This window comes from Gymnoscopelus braueri (assembly GCF_963280865.1).
Source record: "Gymnoscopelus braueri genome assembly, chromosome: 15".
Classification (NCBI taxonomy): domain Eukaryota; kingdom Metazoa; phylum Chordata; class Actinopteri; order Myctophiformes; family Myctophidae; genus Gymnoscopelus; species Gymnoscopelus braueri.
The window spans coordinates 41,525,103-41,542,340 of NC_137620.1; the positions used below are offsets into that span (position 1 = coordinate 41,525,103).

Consider the following 17,238-nt stretch of genomic DNA (forward strand, 5'->3'; position numbering starts at 1 on the left):
CAGCTACTGTATAAGGCATCACTTAGCCACCAGATGTCAACCTTGTGTAATTTTCAGGTTTCCCCTTTATTATGATCAAGCTCTCCTGTCTTGCCATGACTTATTTGTAATCCTAGAGGATATTAGAGTGTTTCACTATAATATATGAGCTCACTGGAGTCTGGAGGAAGTGGAGAGAGTGTGGAACTAGTGAGAAAGTCGAGATATTTTACTAAAATACAAATTTTCTGCCATACTCTACCCCAAATAAATACCCCTGATTATCTTGTAACCTTGTGTCACCACCACCAGGCTTTTCCACAGGGAATGATGGTGTAGTGTGAGAGTCCAGCTGTACAACGTTCAACCACAAGCTGAACCTGTTTGTGCTACACAAACTGTCTCTTTAAAACCACTGCCTCTTGCAAACATCCAGGAAGTCCCTCCCTTTGCCTCTCCCACTTCTCTTCAGAAGAAACGAAACTCAGAGCTGTTGTTTTCTCTCTCAGTCTCTCTTCAGAAGAAACGAAACTCAGAGCTGTTGTGTGTTTCTCTCTCAGTCTCTCTTCAGAGTAAACCAGAGTGTTGTGTGTTTTCTCTCAGTGTGAGCGTGGTTGTCAGTCAAATGGCAGAACAGCAGGAGAAGCAACAGACATGTGAGCTGGACCAGGACCAGTTCTGCTGTTGTTCTGTCTGTCTGGACCTTCTAAAGGAACCAGTGACTCTACAGTGTGGACACAGTTACTGTAGAAGCTGTATTGAGGGTTACTGGGACCAGTATGATGAGACTGGAGTCTACAGCTGTCCCCAGTGCAGAGAGAGCTTCAGTCCCAGACCTGTTCTGAGGAAGAACACCTTGCTGGCTGAGGTGAGATGACCTTACAAGTTACAACCACACATTAAACTACATGTTCCTTGTTGACTATTGTGATAGATGGTATACTATATGTTGGTTATTTACTACACGTTATGTTATGTATGTTGATATTGTCCACAAATACTAAGAATATTATTTAGATAGCATGTTAGACCAGTGGTTCTCAAAGTGGAGTCTGGGGACCCCCAGGGGTCCATGAGGGGGTTCCACCTGGGGACCCCAATAAAATGTGTTAATAGAGCATCACAGTCTGTTTAACCACTGTAACCCTATACATCAGCTATTTGAAAATTGCTGATCTACAAGCTCACAATGCATCACAACACGATATGCAATCTTTTTAAACATTTTAACAACATAAATCTTGTGTGGGGGTCCCTGGCACAAAATATTTTCAGATGGGGGTTCGTGGACAAATACATATTGATTTGGGGGTCCTTGACATGAGAAGGTTTGAGAACCACTCAAACCACGCAAAGACCCAAATTCGAATCTGACTCCTGGTCTTGTCACTCTTTAGTCTAGTTTAGTTTAGTTTAGTTTAGTTTATTAGCACATTGAAACAGATGCTAGGTGTGATATTATCTTTGTTTCTTTGCAGTCTACAGTACTTACCTTATGCTGTCATTTTGTTGACTAGGGTAATTTACTCTGATCTTTGACTGTATTAGTCACTGGTTAATCATTAAACTCTAGCGTCCCTATTCTTGCCATGTCATTCATCTTCTAGTTCTAACAGCTTCTACTAAATGCTTACATTTTTACAACATACTGTAAATAAATCAACTTTATGGAATGCAAAGTTCAGAACCACAGTGTTCAGATAATGTTACAATGATCTTACTAGATGAACTAATACCTGTAATGTCTCACTGTGTTTATCACCATGAACCTCACAATGACTGTGTTGTATTTGTCATCAGTGAGTGACCACCCCTCCTCTTCTCTTTACTTCCAGGTTGTGATGAAGCTGAGCAGTACAGGAGGTCAGCAGTCTTCTGTCTCTGCTGCTCTGCTGTACGCCGGTCCAGCAGACGTGGCCTGTGATTTCTGCACCGGAGCCAGACGTCACAAAGCTCTCATGTCTTGTGTGGTGTGTCTGGTCTCTTACTGTGAGACTCACCTCCAGCCTCACTACAATGTTCCTGCGTTGAAGAAGCACAAGCTGGTCCCAGCCACCAACAAACTGCAGGAGAAGATGTGCTCCAGTCATGACAAGCTGATGGAGGTGTTCTGTCGCACAGACCGCCAGTGTATCTGCTATCTGTGCACCATGGATGAACATAAGGGCCATGACACGGTGTCAGCTGCTGCAGAGAAGGCAGAGAAACAGGTAGGACCACCATCACTTGAAGACAAATCATAAGAGAGATCATGTTTTAAAGAAGCAGAACTAAATGACCATGTCAGAGACATTAAAAGCACAAACCAGGGTGTTGTACAATAACAAGTATTAAAGGATGAAGTACACTCCTTTGGACCCAATGAAAAACAGACGAGATTGATCACTTTTCATATGGTAACCCATTCAATCTGGGAATGCTTCTCTGTCATTTTAGATATCTTTGGCTATTCAAAAATAGCAGATACACATGCTCATAGCGTGGCACCGAGTGCAGCGCTATGAGCTTGTAGATCTGCTCATTTTGAAAAATCGTGAAGATTTGTGCAAATCTTTTAATACATATTTCTTAAAGCGAACATTTGTAACTGTCATATGTCTCAACAAATGTCTTCATTATCTGAAAAACTATTGTTGCTATATCAGTGGCACTCAAACCTTTTCTTGTCAAGGACTCCCCAAAATGTTGTTTTAGGCCGCCGATCCCCATCAAAATATGTTGTTCCAGGGACCCCCAGAAGCAAAGATTTGAGTTAAAAATGTTGTTTCCAAAAATGTATTCAAAGATTTGTACAAATGTTAAAGATTTTTCTAAAATAGCAGATCTACAAGCTTGTAGATCTGCTATTTGGATAAAATCTAAAATGACACAGATGCGTTCCCAGATTGAATGAGTTAATTCATCTTCCCTGCAAAAGTGTATTTTGAGGAAGTTACCAAGTTGATTTAAGATGATGTGTGGATCCAAATCTCACTTGTTTTTACCTCGTATCCTGTATGAGTTCTCTTTCTCCTGATTGGATAGAATTGGTATCCCGACTTGAAAATGTGCTTTGTTTACAAGCCAAACTGTCTCTTCCTGTTTCTTAAAGAAACAGCTGGTGACAATGCAGGAGGAAGTCCAGCAGAAGATCCAGGAGAAAAAGAAGGAGCTGAAAGACCTGAGACGGGTCATGGAGGCCCTGAACGTGAGCTGATGTTATGATAATAGTTCTTGTTCTTGTGTTTACTGTGATGCTACTGTATATGGATGACACAGTGCCTTGTGTCATCAGAAGCACTAAAGAAGTGGTTCTCAAGCCTTTTCATGTCAAGGACCCCCAATTAATATGTATTTGGCTGCAGACCCACATTTGAAAATATGTATGTGCCAGCAATCCACATATAAGATTTGTGTTGTTAAAATGTTACAAAGTTATTCAAATGTTTTCACATTCTATCAAGATGTTCTTGAAAATAGCAGATCTACAAGCTCACAACGCATCACAACGTTCGCCGTGTGTTGTGAACTTGTAGAATTTTAGGCTATTTTAAGTGGTTAAACAGATTTTTTGGTTAAACAGATGTTGATGGTATATTAACAGATTTTTGGGGGGACCCCCTGGAACCCCCTGAAGGACCCCTGGGGGTCCCTGCACTAAAGTACCCAGAATGACAGTAAAGAACAGTGACAGTAAAGAATCCATCATATCATGGAACTTCTGGAATGGCCAACAATACTTATGTTGTGACTGAATGTATTCCCCACAAAGTTCTACACTTACATGAGAACTTATAACTAAGAGTTTCTTTCTTCCTTTGTGCGTGTGCGTGTGTGCGTGTGTGTGTGTGTGTGTGTGTGTGTGTGTGTGTGTGTGTGTGTGTGTGTGTGTGTGTGTGTGTGTGTGTGTGTGTGTGTGTGTGAAGCAGAGCTCTGCAGAAGCAGCAGTGGAGGCCAGTGACAGGATCTTCAGTGAGATGATGGTCTCCATTGAGAGAAGACGCAGTGAGCTTAAAGAACTGATCAGAGATCAGCAGCAGACTGCAGTGGCTCAGACTGAGGCTCTCCTGAGGCAGCTGGAGGACCACATGGAGCAGCTGGAGAGGAGACATGCTGACCTGGAGGAGCTGTCCAACACTGATGACATCATCACTTTCATTCAGGTTCCACACATGGCATTTTACTGTTTGATTTTGACTCATTTAGGAGAAATCAGCTTCATATTTCATCTCTTTCATCTCATTCCATCATGTCATATTATTATTACATCATAGTATATTACATAACATGACATTATTAATGCTGGTAGTTACTAATACTAATATAGTTGCTAGATACAGTAGTTGTGGAGTACAGACCACAATAATATTGTCAGAATTAGGCCTGTCACAATTATTACATAATTGCCTAATCACAATTATTTGAGATAATCACAATTATTTTCCACAATTGTCATAATTGTAAACATTTTCCAAAAATAGCAGATCTACAAGATCAGCTTCTGAGCTTGTAGATTGTAGATTGTCTATTTCCACTATTTTGTCAAATATTTTGAAAGTATAAAATTATTCAATATCTGCCCTGTACAATTTGTGTTCATAGATTGGAACGGAAATGTATATTTTTTATTTATATATTCAATACCAAAAACACAATCACATTGTTAATCGCAATTATTTGCATGAGAATTAGAGACAAATTAAATCATCATTTGTGTGCGTGTGGCCGTGTGTGTGTGTGTGTGTGTGTGTGTGTGTGTGTGTGTGTGGTCAATGTACCAATTTATTGATCTCTTGGTTTTATGATCTTCCATCCCTGTCTATACTGGTTTACTTGTCTCTCTCTAGAGTTTCCAGTCTCTCTCCAGTTCCAGTGGATCTCCAGTCTCACCCAGTGTGGTCATCTGTCCTGTGAGGTCCTTCACAGATGTGATTGATGTGGTGTCTGGTCTGAGAGACCAACTAGACAACATCCTGAAGACAACTTGGCCAGAGATATCAAAGAGAGGTGAGATTTAAATGTGTTTCTTGTTTTTCTAACCAGCCATCATAGTAAACATGGATTGATGAAGTCAGAAGGCAACTGGAGATATTTGAACTGGAGCAGACTGATGGTACACAGGTTGGCTGTCTGTCAGATTGGACAGAAACATTGAAGAATTTAAGCAAGAATATTTCTCAAAGGAGAGGTTAGGGTTAGATTGAATCACCATCTGTCCCTTATATAGACCACCCTCGGAAGCCAGCCTCTTCGACCTTGGACCAGAGATGCGGGCATGGCTACACGACACAGAGTTGGACCTCTGACGTTACACGAAAGAAGAAGAAGGGTTAGATTTAAATGTCTTTATTGTGTTTTAACCGGCCCCTATACTGTACAGTACATTTGTAATTGTTGAAACAGTTTGTACAGGTGGAAGTATGTCTGGGAAGGCTACTAAAGCCTGTAGTATGGCGGGCAGTAGATTAGTGTGACCTGTGTTTCATGTCACCCGCTACAGTATATAAATGCACCATATAATATTTATTATTATTTATTATCATTTTTATTATATTTTCGTTCTTAATAAATTATCTTGAGGAGTGCTCTCTCCTGATTGAATGAAATGTGAAACCCACCTGAAAATGTATTTTCTGAAGAGCTGGGGAGACAGCTGTTACTGAACAAACACTATATAATAGCAATGATTACTATCAAGCTATAATAGCTTGAAACTTTTTGACAAAACCCTTGGAACTTCAGTTTAATCCATTCTTCAGTATGATGTCTTGTCATATGCTATATATGTGACTGTGCCTTTAAGAGAGCTACGTTACGACACTGCCGTAAAGCAGGCCTGTTGTCTTTTACGTCAGTCGTATGTTGTGACCTCCCGTAGGCTCATGCTGTATGTTTTACATGCCTGAAGTCAGCAGTAAAGTCTATTGGATTTGACCCTTTGTGTGGACATAGAAATCCTTTACAATGTCATGATGACCTTTACTGTTTTCTTGTGTCTCCAGTTGATGTTTTACATCCAGCGGAGCCTCAGACCAGAAAGGACTTTTTACAATGTGAGTCCATGTTGATGCAGGTTCTGAACGTTGAAGTTTCATTCTGATATGTTGTTATTTAAAGCTCTAATGAGTTTGATCTGAGAGACTAACTCTAAACACAATAAGGTTCATGAGGTTTGAATTCTCTTTTGTCGTGTGTTCTCACAGATTCCTCTCCTCTGTCTCTGGACATGAACACAATAAACACACGTCTCTCCCTGTCAGAGGAGAAGAGGAAGGTGACTTTTACACAACAACAACAACCTTACCCTCATCATGCAGAGAGATTTGCTAGCTTTCAGGTGATGTGTACAGAGGGTCTGTCTGAACGTTGTTACTGGGAAGTAGAGTGGAGTGGTAAAGGGGTTTATATAGCAGTCTGTTATAAAGACATCAGCAGACAAACCTACTTTGGAGACAATGATAAATCCTGGTGTTTATGGTGCTCTGGTAAAGACTACCTGTTCAGACACAACAGTGTTAACACTAAAGTGTCAGGGCCTCTCTCCTCCAGAGTGGGGGTGTACCTGGACCACAAGGCAGGTACTCTGTCCTTCTACAGTGTTTCTGACACAATGACCCTCCTACACACAGTTCAAACCACGTTCACACAACCTCTCTATCCAGGGATAGGGCCTTGTTACTATGGAGATACAGCAGAGCTGTGTAAGACATGGTAGACATGTTAAGAATACTGATGATGATACTCAGTTAAAAACTTTGTTTTCTTCATTTGATGATAGATTTTCTCTTCTAGATAAAGCATGTGTAAGAATGATGTGTACAGTATACTACAACATCATGATCAATCAATCCATTGTGTTCCGCTCATTGCATTTCTTTAATAAGCCTGCTGCAGACAATCATTATACAGTATGCCCTGTTATCTTGTTGATATTACTACAGAGCCCTCTGTCAGTCTGTGTACATTGGTTATACTAAATGTAGTGGTTCTCAAACTGTGGGTCTGGACCCCCAGGGGGTCCCCAAATGATGATGATATGCTTAATGTGCAACATTGTTTTCTCACTCAACAGTAAACAACATACAGTATGTATAGTGTATACAGGGTATCTGCACATTTCTAAAGTGACAATTTAAGGACTTTTAAGACCTATTGAATACCTCTTAAAAAATCAAATAAAACATGGCATTACTGCGTCAAAAGTAATCAACAAACTATACTATAAAAACTGGTCAAACATTGGCCAAATATTACCTGACTTAGAGACAGAAAATTTGAAAATAGCTGCATGCAAATATCTACATGCTCACAACCCCTTGCAACGCGAGGCTTTGTGAGCTTGTAGATCTGCTATTTTCACAATATTAATGGAGTTACACTAAATGTAATGCTTCCACTCCTGCAATTCCAAGTGCTTGTCAGGGTGGGTGGTCCTCTGTTCAAATATGATTCTTTTCAGGGGTCCCCAGTTCAAATATTATTTTGGGGGGTCCCCAGTTCAAATATTATCTTGGGGGGTCCCCAGTTCAAATATGATTATTCTGGGAGGTCGCGGCCTGAAAGGTTTGAGAACCACTGGTGTAATGTCTTACTCCTCAATGTGTCAATAGGGTATTGTGTGTCAACGGTTATTCGATTTAATCATTTATAAAAATATGTGTGTAAAAGTCAAACTTTTGTCTATGCTACATTGTTCCCTGCACAATGATAATAATTAAATATTATACATAGTGTAAATATATAATGCTGAGTTTGCTTTTATCCACTTTTTATGTTTTACTAATTGTACACTTAAACAATGTTGCCAGTAATCTTCAATACATGTTTTATATACATGTAATTACTTTCCATCAGAGGCTTCCACACATAGATTCATAATGAATGACATCATTTACATGACATATCATGGGTTAATGACTTATTAACTTTGGATTACAACTGGACTTTGTATCATTTATTACTTATTTTCCCGTTGCACAATGGTGAATGAACTGTCTCTTTTCTTCAGTCAGTTTATTAGAACTTCTTCAGCAAAATAGAAGACGTGTTCAAGTTCACATCACTTCCTCAATAGTACAATAGACCAGTGGTGTAACTAACTAAGTACATGTACAAGTACTGTACTTAAGTACAATTTGGAGTTAGTTTTACTTTACTTTAGTACTTACCCTTTTTAAATTTTTATTGGACAGAAATGTAAAAACAGCACGAGTACAGTCAAACACACAAAAGTCCTTGCGGTCTTGTTTCCATTGGGATCTTAGGTACTGGGGTCATTGACCCTTTGACTATCTTAAAACTTCATCCCATCACTGAAATACCCCTTAATTGCCTCTGAGATGTAGTGGAGAATTAATAGTCACTAAGTCAGTCAATAGGCTGTTGTTTATCTATAACTCAGTGGTTCTCAACCTGTTCAGGCCGTGACCCCCAAAAATAATCATAATTGAACTGGTAACAGACTGTACAATGAAAGATTATAGGCCTTTAAATTGGTTAATTTAGCAAAGTGTTAAAACTGCACATTACAAAATACGGTAGCTGATCTGCGGTGATGCTATTTTCGCTATTTTAAAATGGTTTTCAGAATAAAAAATAAAATAAGCCATAAGACGCTGTGCAAAATAGGGAATATGTTTGATAAAGTGAGTGATACAGACAGCACAGCTAAAAAAAAAAAAATTATACTTGACCCTATTATAAATGAGTCTATCGTGTCTATCAAATTCATGCAGTTTTAACATACTGTAATTCACCACTATGTGTTTCAAGTTTCAATTAAAGATTCCAATGTGTGGCCCTTCACTCACTTTATCAAAGTCAGTTTGGCCCCTATAGAAAAAAACCCTGTTTTTTATGTCCAGTGAAGTCAAGACCTACAAAACCAAAACATCTGGGGAAAAAAATATTGTTTTTCTAAAAACATCATTCAATCATAATATCTCAGAATGCGACATATTTATGCATGCACAGTAGACTAATGATTATATTTCAGATGCTGATTCCCTGGGAAATACATATTTCAAAATTATGGCAGACACATATCATGTTTATTAACCACTTAAACCCCATATGGGTAACCAGAGTCCCTCAGGGCTCAATACTAGTGTCTTTTCTGTTTTGGGTTATTGGGGAAAGCTTTCGCTGAAAATAGCCGATCAAGCTGCGACGCGTTGTGAGCTTGTCGATCTGCTATTTTCTGTGACCACAATACGGATGCTGGGGTTTTTAAGTGGTTAAAAATAATATTGAATATATAAGTCCTAAGTACATTTGCTGTCTCATTTTGTTTAGTTTATTTAGTCACAAGCTCTCTTTAATGCTTTTCATCAGTTAAACATTGATGAAAATCACAGACAGACTTAAAAGGCCACTTCCCTGATTTTAAACCCAAATCCTGTTTTCATGAAGTGGAGGACAAAATAAAGATGATTTGGCAGTGCTTCTATGTTTTTATTTTGAATTTTGAATGTTTACTCTGTGACATCACAGGGTGAATACCAGTTCCTCCTATAGACTACTTGGACTACAGTGTTTCCTGTAAACTGTAGTTCCAGTCAGAACTATACTAATATCAGCTGGAGTCCTGTGTGACTATATCTTCTCATGTGTGTACGCTCCAAATAGTTCTGCTGTCCCTATTTTGGCCATTAAACAAAAATATGATTTATTTTTTGCTATGTTTAACAAAATGTGTTATTTTCACTACTTTTGTGCAACAGTGTCACACCACAAAGTATTATTTATTTTAAGAAAAAAATCATATAAAGTTGAAATATGGAGATAAAGGTTTTCTGCATAACAGCGACAATACAGTATTTCTGATAGTTTGAATGTGAGCTTGAACAAGCCTAAGTTTATCCAATAAATCATTAATATATTAAGCTGTACTTTTCATGTCATAGTCCTTTTCAAGAGCAGTGGACCTTAACCAAGAGATGAATGAAACACTACTCTGTTGGGTTGATAGTGTCCTCAAACTAAATATTGTACAAAATCATTATGCCTTTACTCTGATATTTGCTCAAGAAAAAATTAGTTTCATTTGTATTGACAGCAAAATCCTGCATGGCTATAAGCAAACGAATGGTGAACGCTGCCCCCTCGTGTCCAAAGTGAAACATAACCTGAAACAGAATCTCATTTAATGTAACTTTGCATTCACAGTATTGTTTGTTTTTGTTTTGTTTTTAGAATTCCACAAGTTTAACAAATACGTACATTAAATTCTCACTGGAAAAGATTGACACAGTGAGGCTTGGAAAGGGAAAGCTAGTGATTATTATGAGGTCCTATTCAGAGGTCTGAGAGTGTTTTTAATGAATGGTTCCTTGTTTTCCTTCCAGAATACAGCCTATGCTTGCATAGTGTCTGTTGCTTTGTTGTGAAAGAACATGAGGTGTTGACCGTTCCGTTGTTGAACAGAGATTTACTATATTCCATTTCCCCTTTTAATGCTGACCTTTTCTTCATCATAAGTTGTCTGTCTGTCAGTCTACCTTCTAGCGTATTTTAATTACAATACAAGATTATAGGCCTATAATTTTGTCTCTACACCTATTTGCTTTTCTATTCCATGTAAACCAACAGCCAATGCTAAAAGTGTGTATAATTTGAAACTTGTGTGTTCTGAGCTTTTTCATCTGGACCATGTACATAACACAGCTATGAATTACAGTAGGAGAGGTTTTATAGCACACAATGTCATAGATGGGTTTTTTTTACAGTGAAGTCAAGACCTAAATAACCAAAGAAATCTGGGGGAAAACATATTTTGTCCATCATTCAACCATAATGTCTCAGAATGTGACATTATGTATGCGATTTAGAAAAAACGGATTCCCTGGGAAATACATATTTCAAAATTATGGCAGACGCATCATGCTTGTTAAAAAAATGTTTTGCAAAGTACAACAATTACATTAACAGTATCAACTATAGGCTACACTTGATGAGATGAAATACAACTCAGAAGATGAATTTGAGCAAAATCCAGTTTGCTTCCATTGACAAGTGTACTGAACACTAGGTTACATGTTCATATGTGACCATGAGATCACGTGTCCCCTGACAGTTAAAGCTGTTAAACCAAAGGTCCAGTCGACTGTACCACTGTCCTGTCCACTGAGGTCACAATACTGAATGGAATTCATTCATCATCCTTCAATTTGACTGGCTTTTCTCTCACTTAATCTGTAGGTACTTAATCTTGTTTCCTGAAATAACACACAATGAAATGAATAAATCCATGAACACTTCAGGTTCAACTCCAGCTGAACCTGAAGTGAGAGGACAAAACAAAAGAGAATGCAGATGACAAGCAATGACACAACAGCAATAAGGCATCACTGAATTGGCCACCAGATGTTTTTTTATTATATCATTATGATCGGGTTCACCTAGCCTGGCATTGACAGACTGATGATGTGGCCTCACTCACACGTTCCTCCACGGTATCAGTCTGGACTTCGGCCCATAGGCAGAGAGTATGAGAAATCAGAAAATGAGCGGGCCAATCAGGGGGCTGCTTTTCACTGTTTTACGGAGAGCAGATGGAACGCAGTCACTGATTGGCCCAGTCATGTCTTTGTAATCCTGAGTGTTAAACTCTTAATGCTCCAGGGGCCAGTTGCACCACCTCGTACTAAGTTCAAACTTAGCCTAGTTATAGCTTAAATGGCTTTTTTAAAAAGCCATTTAACCCATAGCCAGGAAAGTATCTGTGTCATTTTAGATTTCTTTGGCTATTCAAAAATAGCAGACATACAAGCTCATAGCGCGGCACCGAGTGCCGCGCTATAAGCTTGTAGATCTGCTATTTTTTTCATTTTTTCTAAATTGGGAACTGAGTGAAGTTTCTCTTCACTTATAATCTATAAGTGAAGAGAAAGACAAAAAGGAAGGAGAAGGAAAAGTCTAACATTTGCCCTCAGAAACATTATATTAACCACATGAACCCTAGCGTCCCCTTTCTGGGCATGTCGTAAATAGCCGATCTACAAGTTCACAGCGTGTCTGTAGAATAATCTATTATTATGATGTAACGGTGGCGTTTGTATTGACATTACCTGCACATGTGGCCTTCTAGCGCCTTCCTGTATCTTATTTTCAGAAGGATATTTAGTCATAATAATAAGTACAAATATATACAATTCTAAAAACTACAGCTCTGACCTACAGTGTTGAAATCAGGGGACTTTGCACATGTCACATGAGAGTCACATGAGAGTGTTGAGAGGGTTGATTGATTAGGTCAGATAAGGAGCTGGGGTACAGTGGCCATTGTTATAGAATAGTGCTAAAGCCTGTGTTTCCACATTTAAGACAATACACAAGTCACATGATTAATCACCCGAAGGTTTCACCCACATGGGTAGACCAACCCATATAAATAGAGTGGATGCTTGCTGAACAGGAGTGTGTTCTGCATGCATCAGTGTTACTTGTGACCAGGGTGTTATTGCTGTGTTTGTCATTTTCCATTATGAGCGCCGAGGGACTGGTAAGAATTGAGAGCGTGTTTACACAGCGATAAATGTTTATATTTCTGATATGTTTTATAGTTGTGTGTGTATATCTCATGTCAGTAATTTGTCGTTGTGTTGTTGTTTGTGTTAACTCTTCTCTTTACTTCCAGGGTGTGATGAAGCTGAGCAGTACAGGAGGTCATCCTTCTGCCCCTGCTGCTCTGCTGTACGCCGGTCCAGCAGACGTGGCCTGTGATTTCTGCACCGGAGCCAGACCTCACAAAGCTCTCATGTCTTGTCTGGTGTGTCTGGTATCTTGCTGTGAGAATCACCTCCAGAGTCACTACTGTGAGACTCACCTCCAGCCTCACTACAATGTTCCTGTGTTGAAGAGGCACAAGCTGGTCCCAGCCACCAACAAACTGCAGGAGAAGATGTGCTCGGCAGACGTGGCCTGTGATTTCTGCACCGGGGCCAGACCTCAAAAAGCTCTCATGTCTTGTCTGGTGTGTCTGGTATCTTGCTGTGAGAATCACCTCCAGAGTCACTACAATGTTCCTGCGTTGAAGAGCCACAAGCTGGTCCCAGCCACCAACAAACTGCAGGAGAAGATGTGCTCCAGTCATGGCAAGCTGAAGGAGGTGTTCTGTCGCACAGACCGGCAGTATATCTGCTATCAGTGCCTCTTGGATGAACATAAGGGCCATGACATGGTGTCAGCTGATGCAGAGAAGGCAGAGAAACAGGTAGGACCACCATCACTTGAAGACAAATCATAAGATAGAGCATGTTTTCAAGATAGAAGCAGAACTAAATGACCATGTCAGAGACATAAAAAGCACAAATCAGGGTGTAATAAAAAGTATTAAAAGGATGAAGTACACTCATTTTGGACGAAAAACAGAGGCGATTGATAACTTTTCATGAATGGTATTTAATGTCCATTAATCTTGCCCCTGCAACAGTGTATTTTGAGGAAGTTACAAAGTTGATTTAAGATGATTGGATCCAAACTAAACTGTCTCAAATCTCACTAGTTTTTACCCTGTATCCTATATGAGTTCTCTTTCTCCTGATTGGATAGAATCAGTGGTGGAAAAAGTAATCATATGTTTTACTTAAATCTACAAAGTGACTAGTAACTAAAGTTTTCACATAATTGAAGTGGAGTAAAAGTACAATATTTGCCTCTGAGATGTAGTGGATTAGAAGTAAAAGTACTGAAAACTGGGAAATACTCAAATAAAGTAAAAACATCTCAAAATTGTACTTAAGTACAGTACTTGAGTAAATGTACTTAGTTACTTTACACCACTGGATAGAATTGGTATCCCGACTTGAAAATGTGCTTTGTTTACAAGCCAAACTGTCTCTTCCTGTTTCTTGCAGAAACAGCTGGTGACAATTCAGGAGGAAGTCCAGCAGAAGATCCAGGAGAAAAAGAAGGAGCTGAAAGACCTGAGACAGGTCATGGAGGCCCTGAACGTGAGCTGATATTATGATAATAGTTCTTGTTCTTGTGTTTACTGTGATGCTATATGGATGAGACAGTGCCTTGTGTCATCAGAAGCACTAAAGCAGTGGTTCTCAAACCTTTTCATGTCAAGGACCCCCAATTAAGTATTTGGCTGTGGACCCCCATTTGAAAATACTTGTGTGCCAGCAACCCACATATAATATTTGTGAGACTGCGTAGGTGTTTTCCATGCGGCGACATCTCAAACAGTCTGTGGTTGGGATGGTTTGATCTTTGATGATTTGAAAATAGCAGATCTGTCTATAGATCTGCTATTTTCAAAAGAAACTTTGGATTGTTTTAAAAAAAAAATAACAACACACTCTCTGTCTGTGTGTGTGTGTGTGTGTGTGTGTGTGTGTGTGTGTGTGTGTGTGTGCGTGTGCGTGTGCGTGTGCGTGTGCGTGTGCGTGTGTGTGTGTGTGTGTGTGTGTGTGTGTGTGAAGCAGAGCTCTGCAGAAGCAGCAGTGGAGGCCAGTGACAGGATCTTCAGTGAGATGATGGTCTCCATTGAGAGAAGACGCAGTGAGCTTAAAGAACTGATCAGAGATCAGCAGCAGACTGCAGTGGCTCAGACTGAGGCTCTCCTGAGGCAGCTGGAGGACCACATGGAGCAGCTGGAGAGGAGACATGCTGACCTGGAGGAGCTGTCCAACACTGATGACATCATCACTTTCATTCAGGTTCCACACATGGCATTTTACTGTTTGGTTTTGACTCATTTAGGAGAAATCAGCTTCATATTTCATCTCATTCCATCATGTTATATTATTATGACATCATAGTATATTACATAACATGACATTATTAATGCTGGTAGTTACTAATACTAATATAGTTGCTAGATACAGTAGTTGTAGAGTACAGACCACAATAATATTGTCAGAATTAGGCCTGTCACAATTATTACATAATTGCCTAATCACAATTATTTGAGATAATCACAATTATTTTCCACAATTGTCATAATTGTAAACATTTCCCAAAAGTAGCAGATCTACAAGTTCAGCTTCTGAGCTTGTAGATTGTAGATTGTCTATTTCCACTATTTTGTCAAATATTTTGAAAGTATACATTTATTCAATATCTGCCCTGTACAATTTGTGTTCATAGATTGGAACGGAAATGTATATTTTTATTGATATATTCAATGCCAAAAACACAATCACATTGTTAATCGCAATTATTTGCATGATAATTAAATCATCATTTGTGTGCGTGTGGCGCGTGCGCGCGCGCGCGCGCGTGTGTGTGTGTGTGTGTGTGTGTGGTCAATGTACCAATTTATTGATCTCTTGGTTTAATGATTTTCCATCCCTGTCTATACTGGTTTACTTGTCTCTCTCCAGAGTTTCCAGTCTCTCTCCAGTTCCAGTGGATCTCCAGTCTCACCCAGTGTGGTCATCTGTCCTGTGAGGTCCTTCACAGATGTGATTGATGTGGTGTCTGGTCTGAGAGACCAACTAGACAACATCCTGAAGACAACTTGGCCAGAGATATCAAAGAGAGGTGAGATTTAAATGTGTTTCTTGTTTTTCTAACCAGCCATCATAGTGAACATGGATTGATGAAGTCAGAAGGCAACTGGAGATATTTGAACTGGAGCAGACTGATGGTACACAGGTTGGCTGTCTGTCAGATTGGACAGAAACATTGAAGAATTTAAGCAAGAATATTTCTCAAAGGAGAGGTTAGGGTCAGATTTAAATGTCTTTATTGTGTTTTAACCGGCCCCTATACTGTACAGTACATTTCTAAGTGTTGAAACAGTTTGTACAGGTGGAAGTATGTCTGGGAAGGCTACTAAAGACTGTAGTATGGCGGGCAGTAGATTAGTGTGACCTGTGTTTCATGTCACCCGCTACAGTATATAAATGCACCATTTAATATTTATTATTATTTATTATCATTTTTATTATATTTTCGTTCTTAATAAATGATCTTGAGGAGTTCTCTCTCCTGATTGAATGAAATGTGAAACCCACCTGAAAATGTATTTTCTGAAGAGCTGGGGAGACAGCTGTTACTGAACAAACACTATATAATAGCAATGATTACTATCAAGCTATAATAGCTTGAACTTTTTTACAAAACCCTTGGAACTTCAGTTTAATCCATTCTTCAGTTTGATGTCTGTCATAATATGCTATATATGTGACTGTGCCTTTAAGAGAGCTACGTTACGACACTGCCGTAAAGCAGGCCTGTTGTCTTTTACGTCAGTCGTATGTTGTGACCTCCCGTAGGCTCACGCTGTATGTTTTACATGCCTGAAGTCAGCAGTAAAGTCTGTTGGATTTGACCCTTTGTGTGGACATAGAAATCCTTTACAATGTCATGATAACCTTTACTGTTTTCTTGTGTCTCCAGTTGATGTTTTACATCCAGCGGAGCCTCAGACCAGAAAGGACTTTTTACAATGTGAGTCCATGTTGATGCAGGTTCTGAACGTTGAAGTTTCATTCTGATATGTTGTTATTTAAAGCTCTAATGAGTTTGATCTGAGAGACTAACTCTAAACACAATAAGGTTCATGAGGTTTGATTTTTCTTTTGTCGTGTGTTCTCACAGATTCCTCTCCTCTGTCTCTGGACATGAACACAATAAGCACACGTCTCTCCCTGTCAGAGGAGAAGAGGAAGGTGACTGCAACACAACAACAACAACCTTACCCTCATCATGCAGAGAGATTTACTAAGTACGGTCATCAGGTGATGTGTACAGAGGGTCTGTCTGAACGTTGTTACTGGGAAGTAGAGAGTGGTGAAGGGGTTGATATAGCAGTCTGTTATAAAGACATCAGCAGACAAAGCTGCTTTGTAGACAATGATAAATCCTGGTGTTTACAGTGCTCTGGTAAAAACTACCTGTTCAGACACAACAGTGTTGACACTAAAGTGTCAGGGCCTTTCTCCTCCAGAGTGGGGGTGTACCTGGACCACAAGGCAGGTACTCTGTCCTTCTACAGTGTTTCTGACACAATGACCCTCCTACACACAGTTCAAACCACGTTCACACAACCTCTCTATCCAGGAATAAGGCCTTGGTACTATGGAGATACAGCAGAGCTGTGTAAGACATGGTAGACATGTTAAGAATACTGATGATGATATTCAGTTAAAAACTTTGTTTTCTTCATTTGATGATAGATTTTCTCTTCTAGATAAAGCATGTGTAAGAATGATGTGTACAGTATACTACAACATCATGATCAATCAATCCATTGTGTTCCGCTCATTGCATTTCTTTAATAAGCCTGCTGCAGACAATCATTATACAGTATGCCCTGTTATCTTG

At 39.3% G+C, this 17,238-nt stretch overlaps 1 protein-coding gene across 1 annotated transcript; it reads left to right on the forward strand.

The window, feature by feature from the left end:
* Nucleotides 1–604: 604 nt before the first annotated feature.
* Nucleotides 605–17,238, forward strand: LOC308101576 (E3 ubiquitin/ISG15 ligase TRIM25-like; the record flags this gene model as incomplete). The annotated part of the gene is made up of 4 exons (XM_080450997.1): nt 605–841; nt 1,887–2,183; nt 6,212–6,665; nt 16,627–17,238. 4 exons carry the CDS (start codon nt 605–607, stop codon nt 17,025–17,027), a joined length of 1,389 nt encoding a protein of 462 aa, XP_080307123.1. The 3' UTR covers nt 17,028–17,238.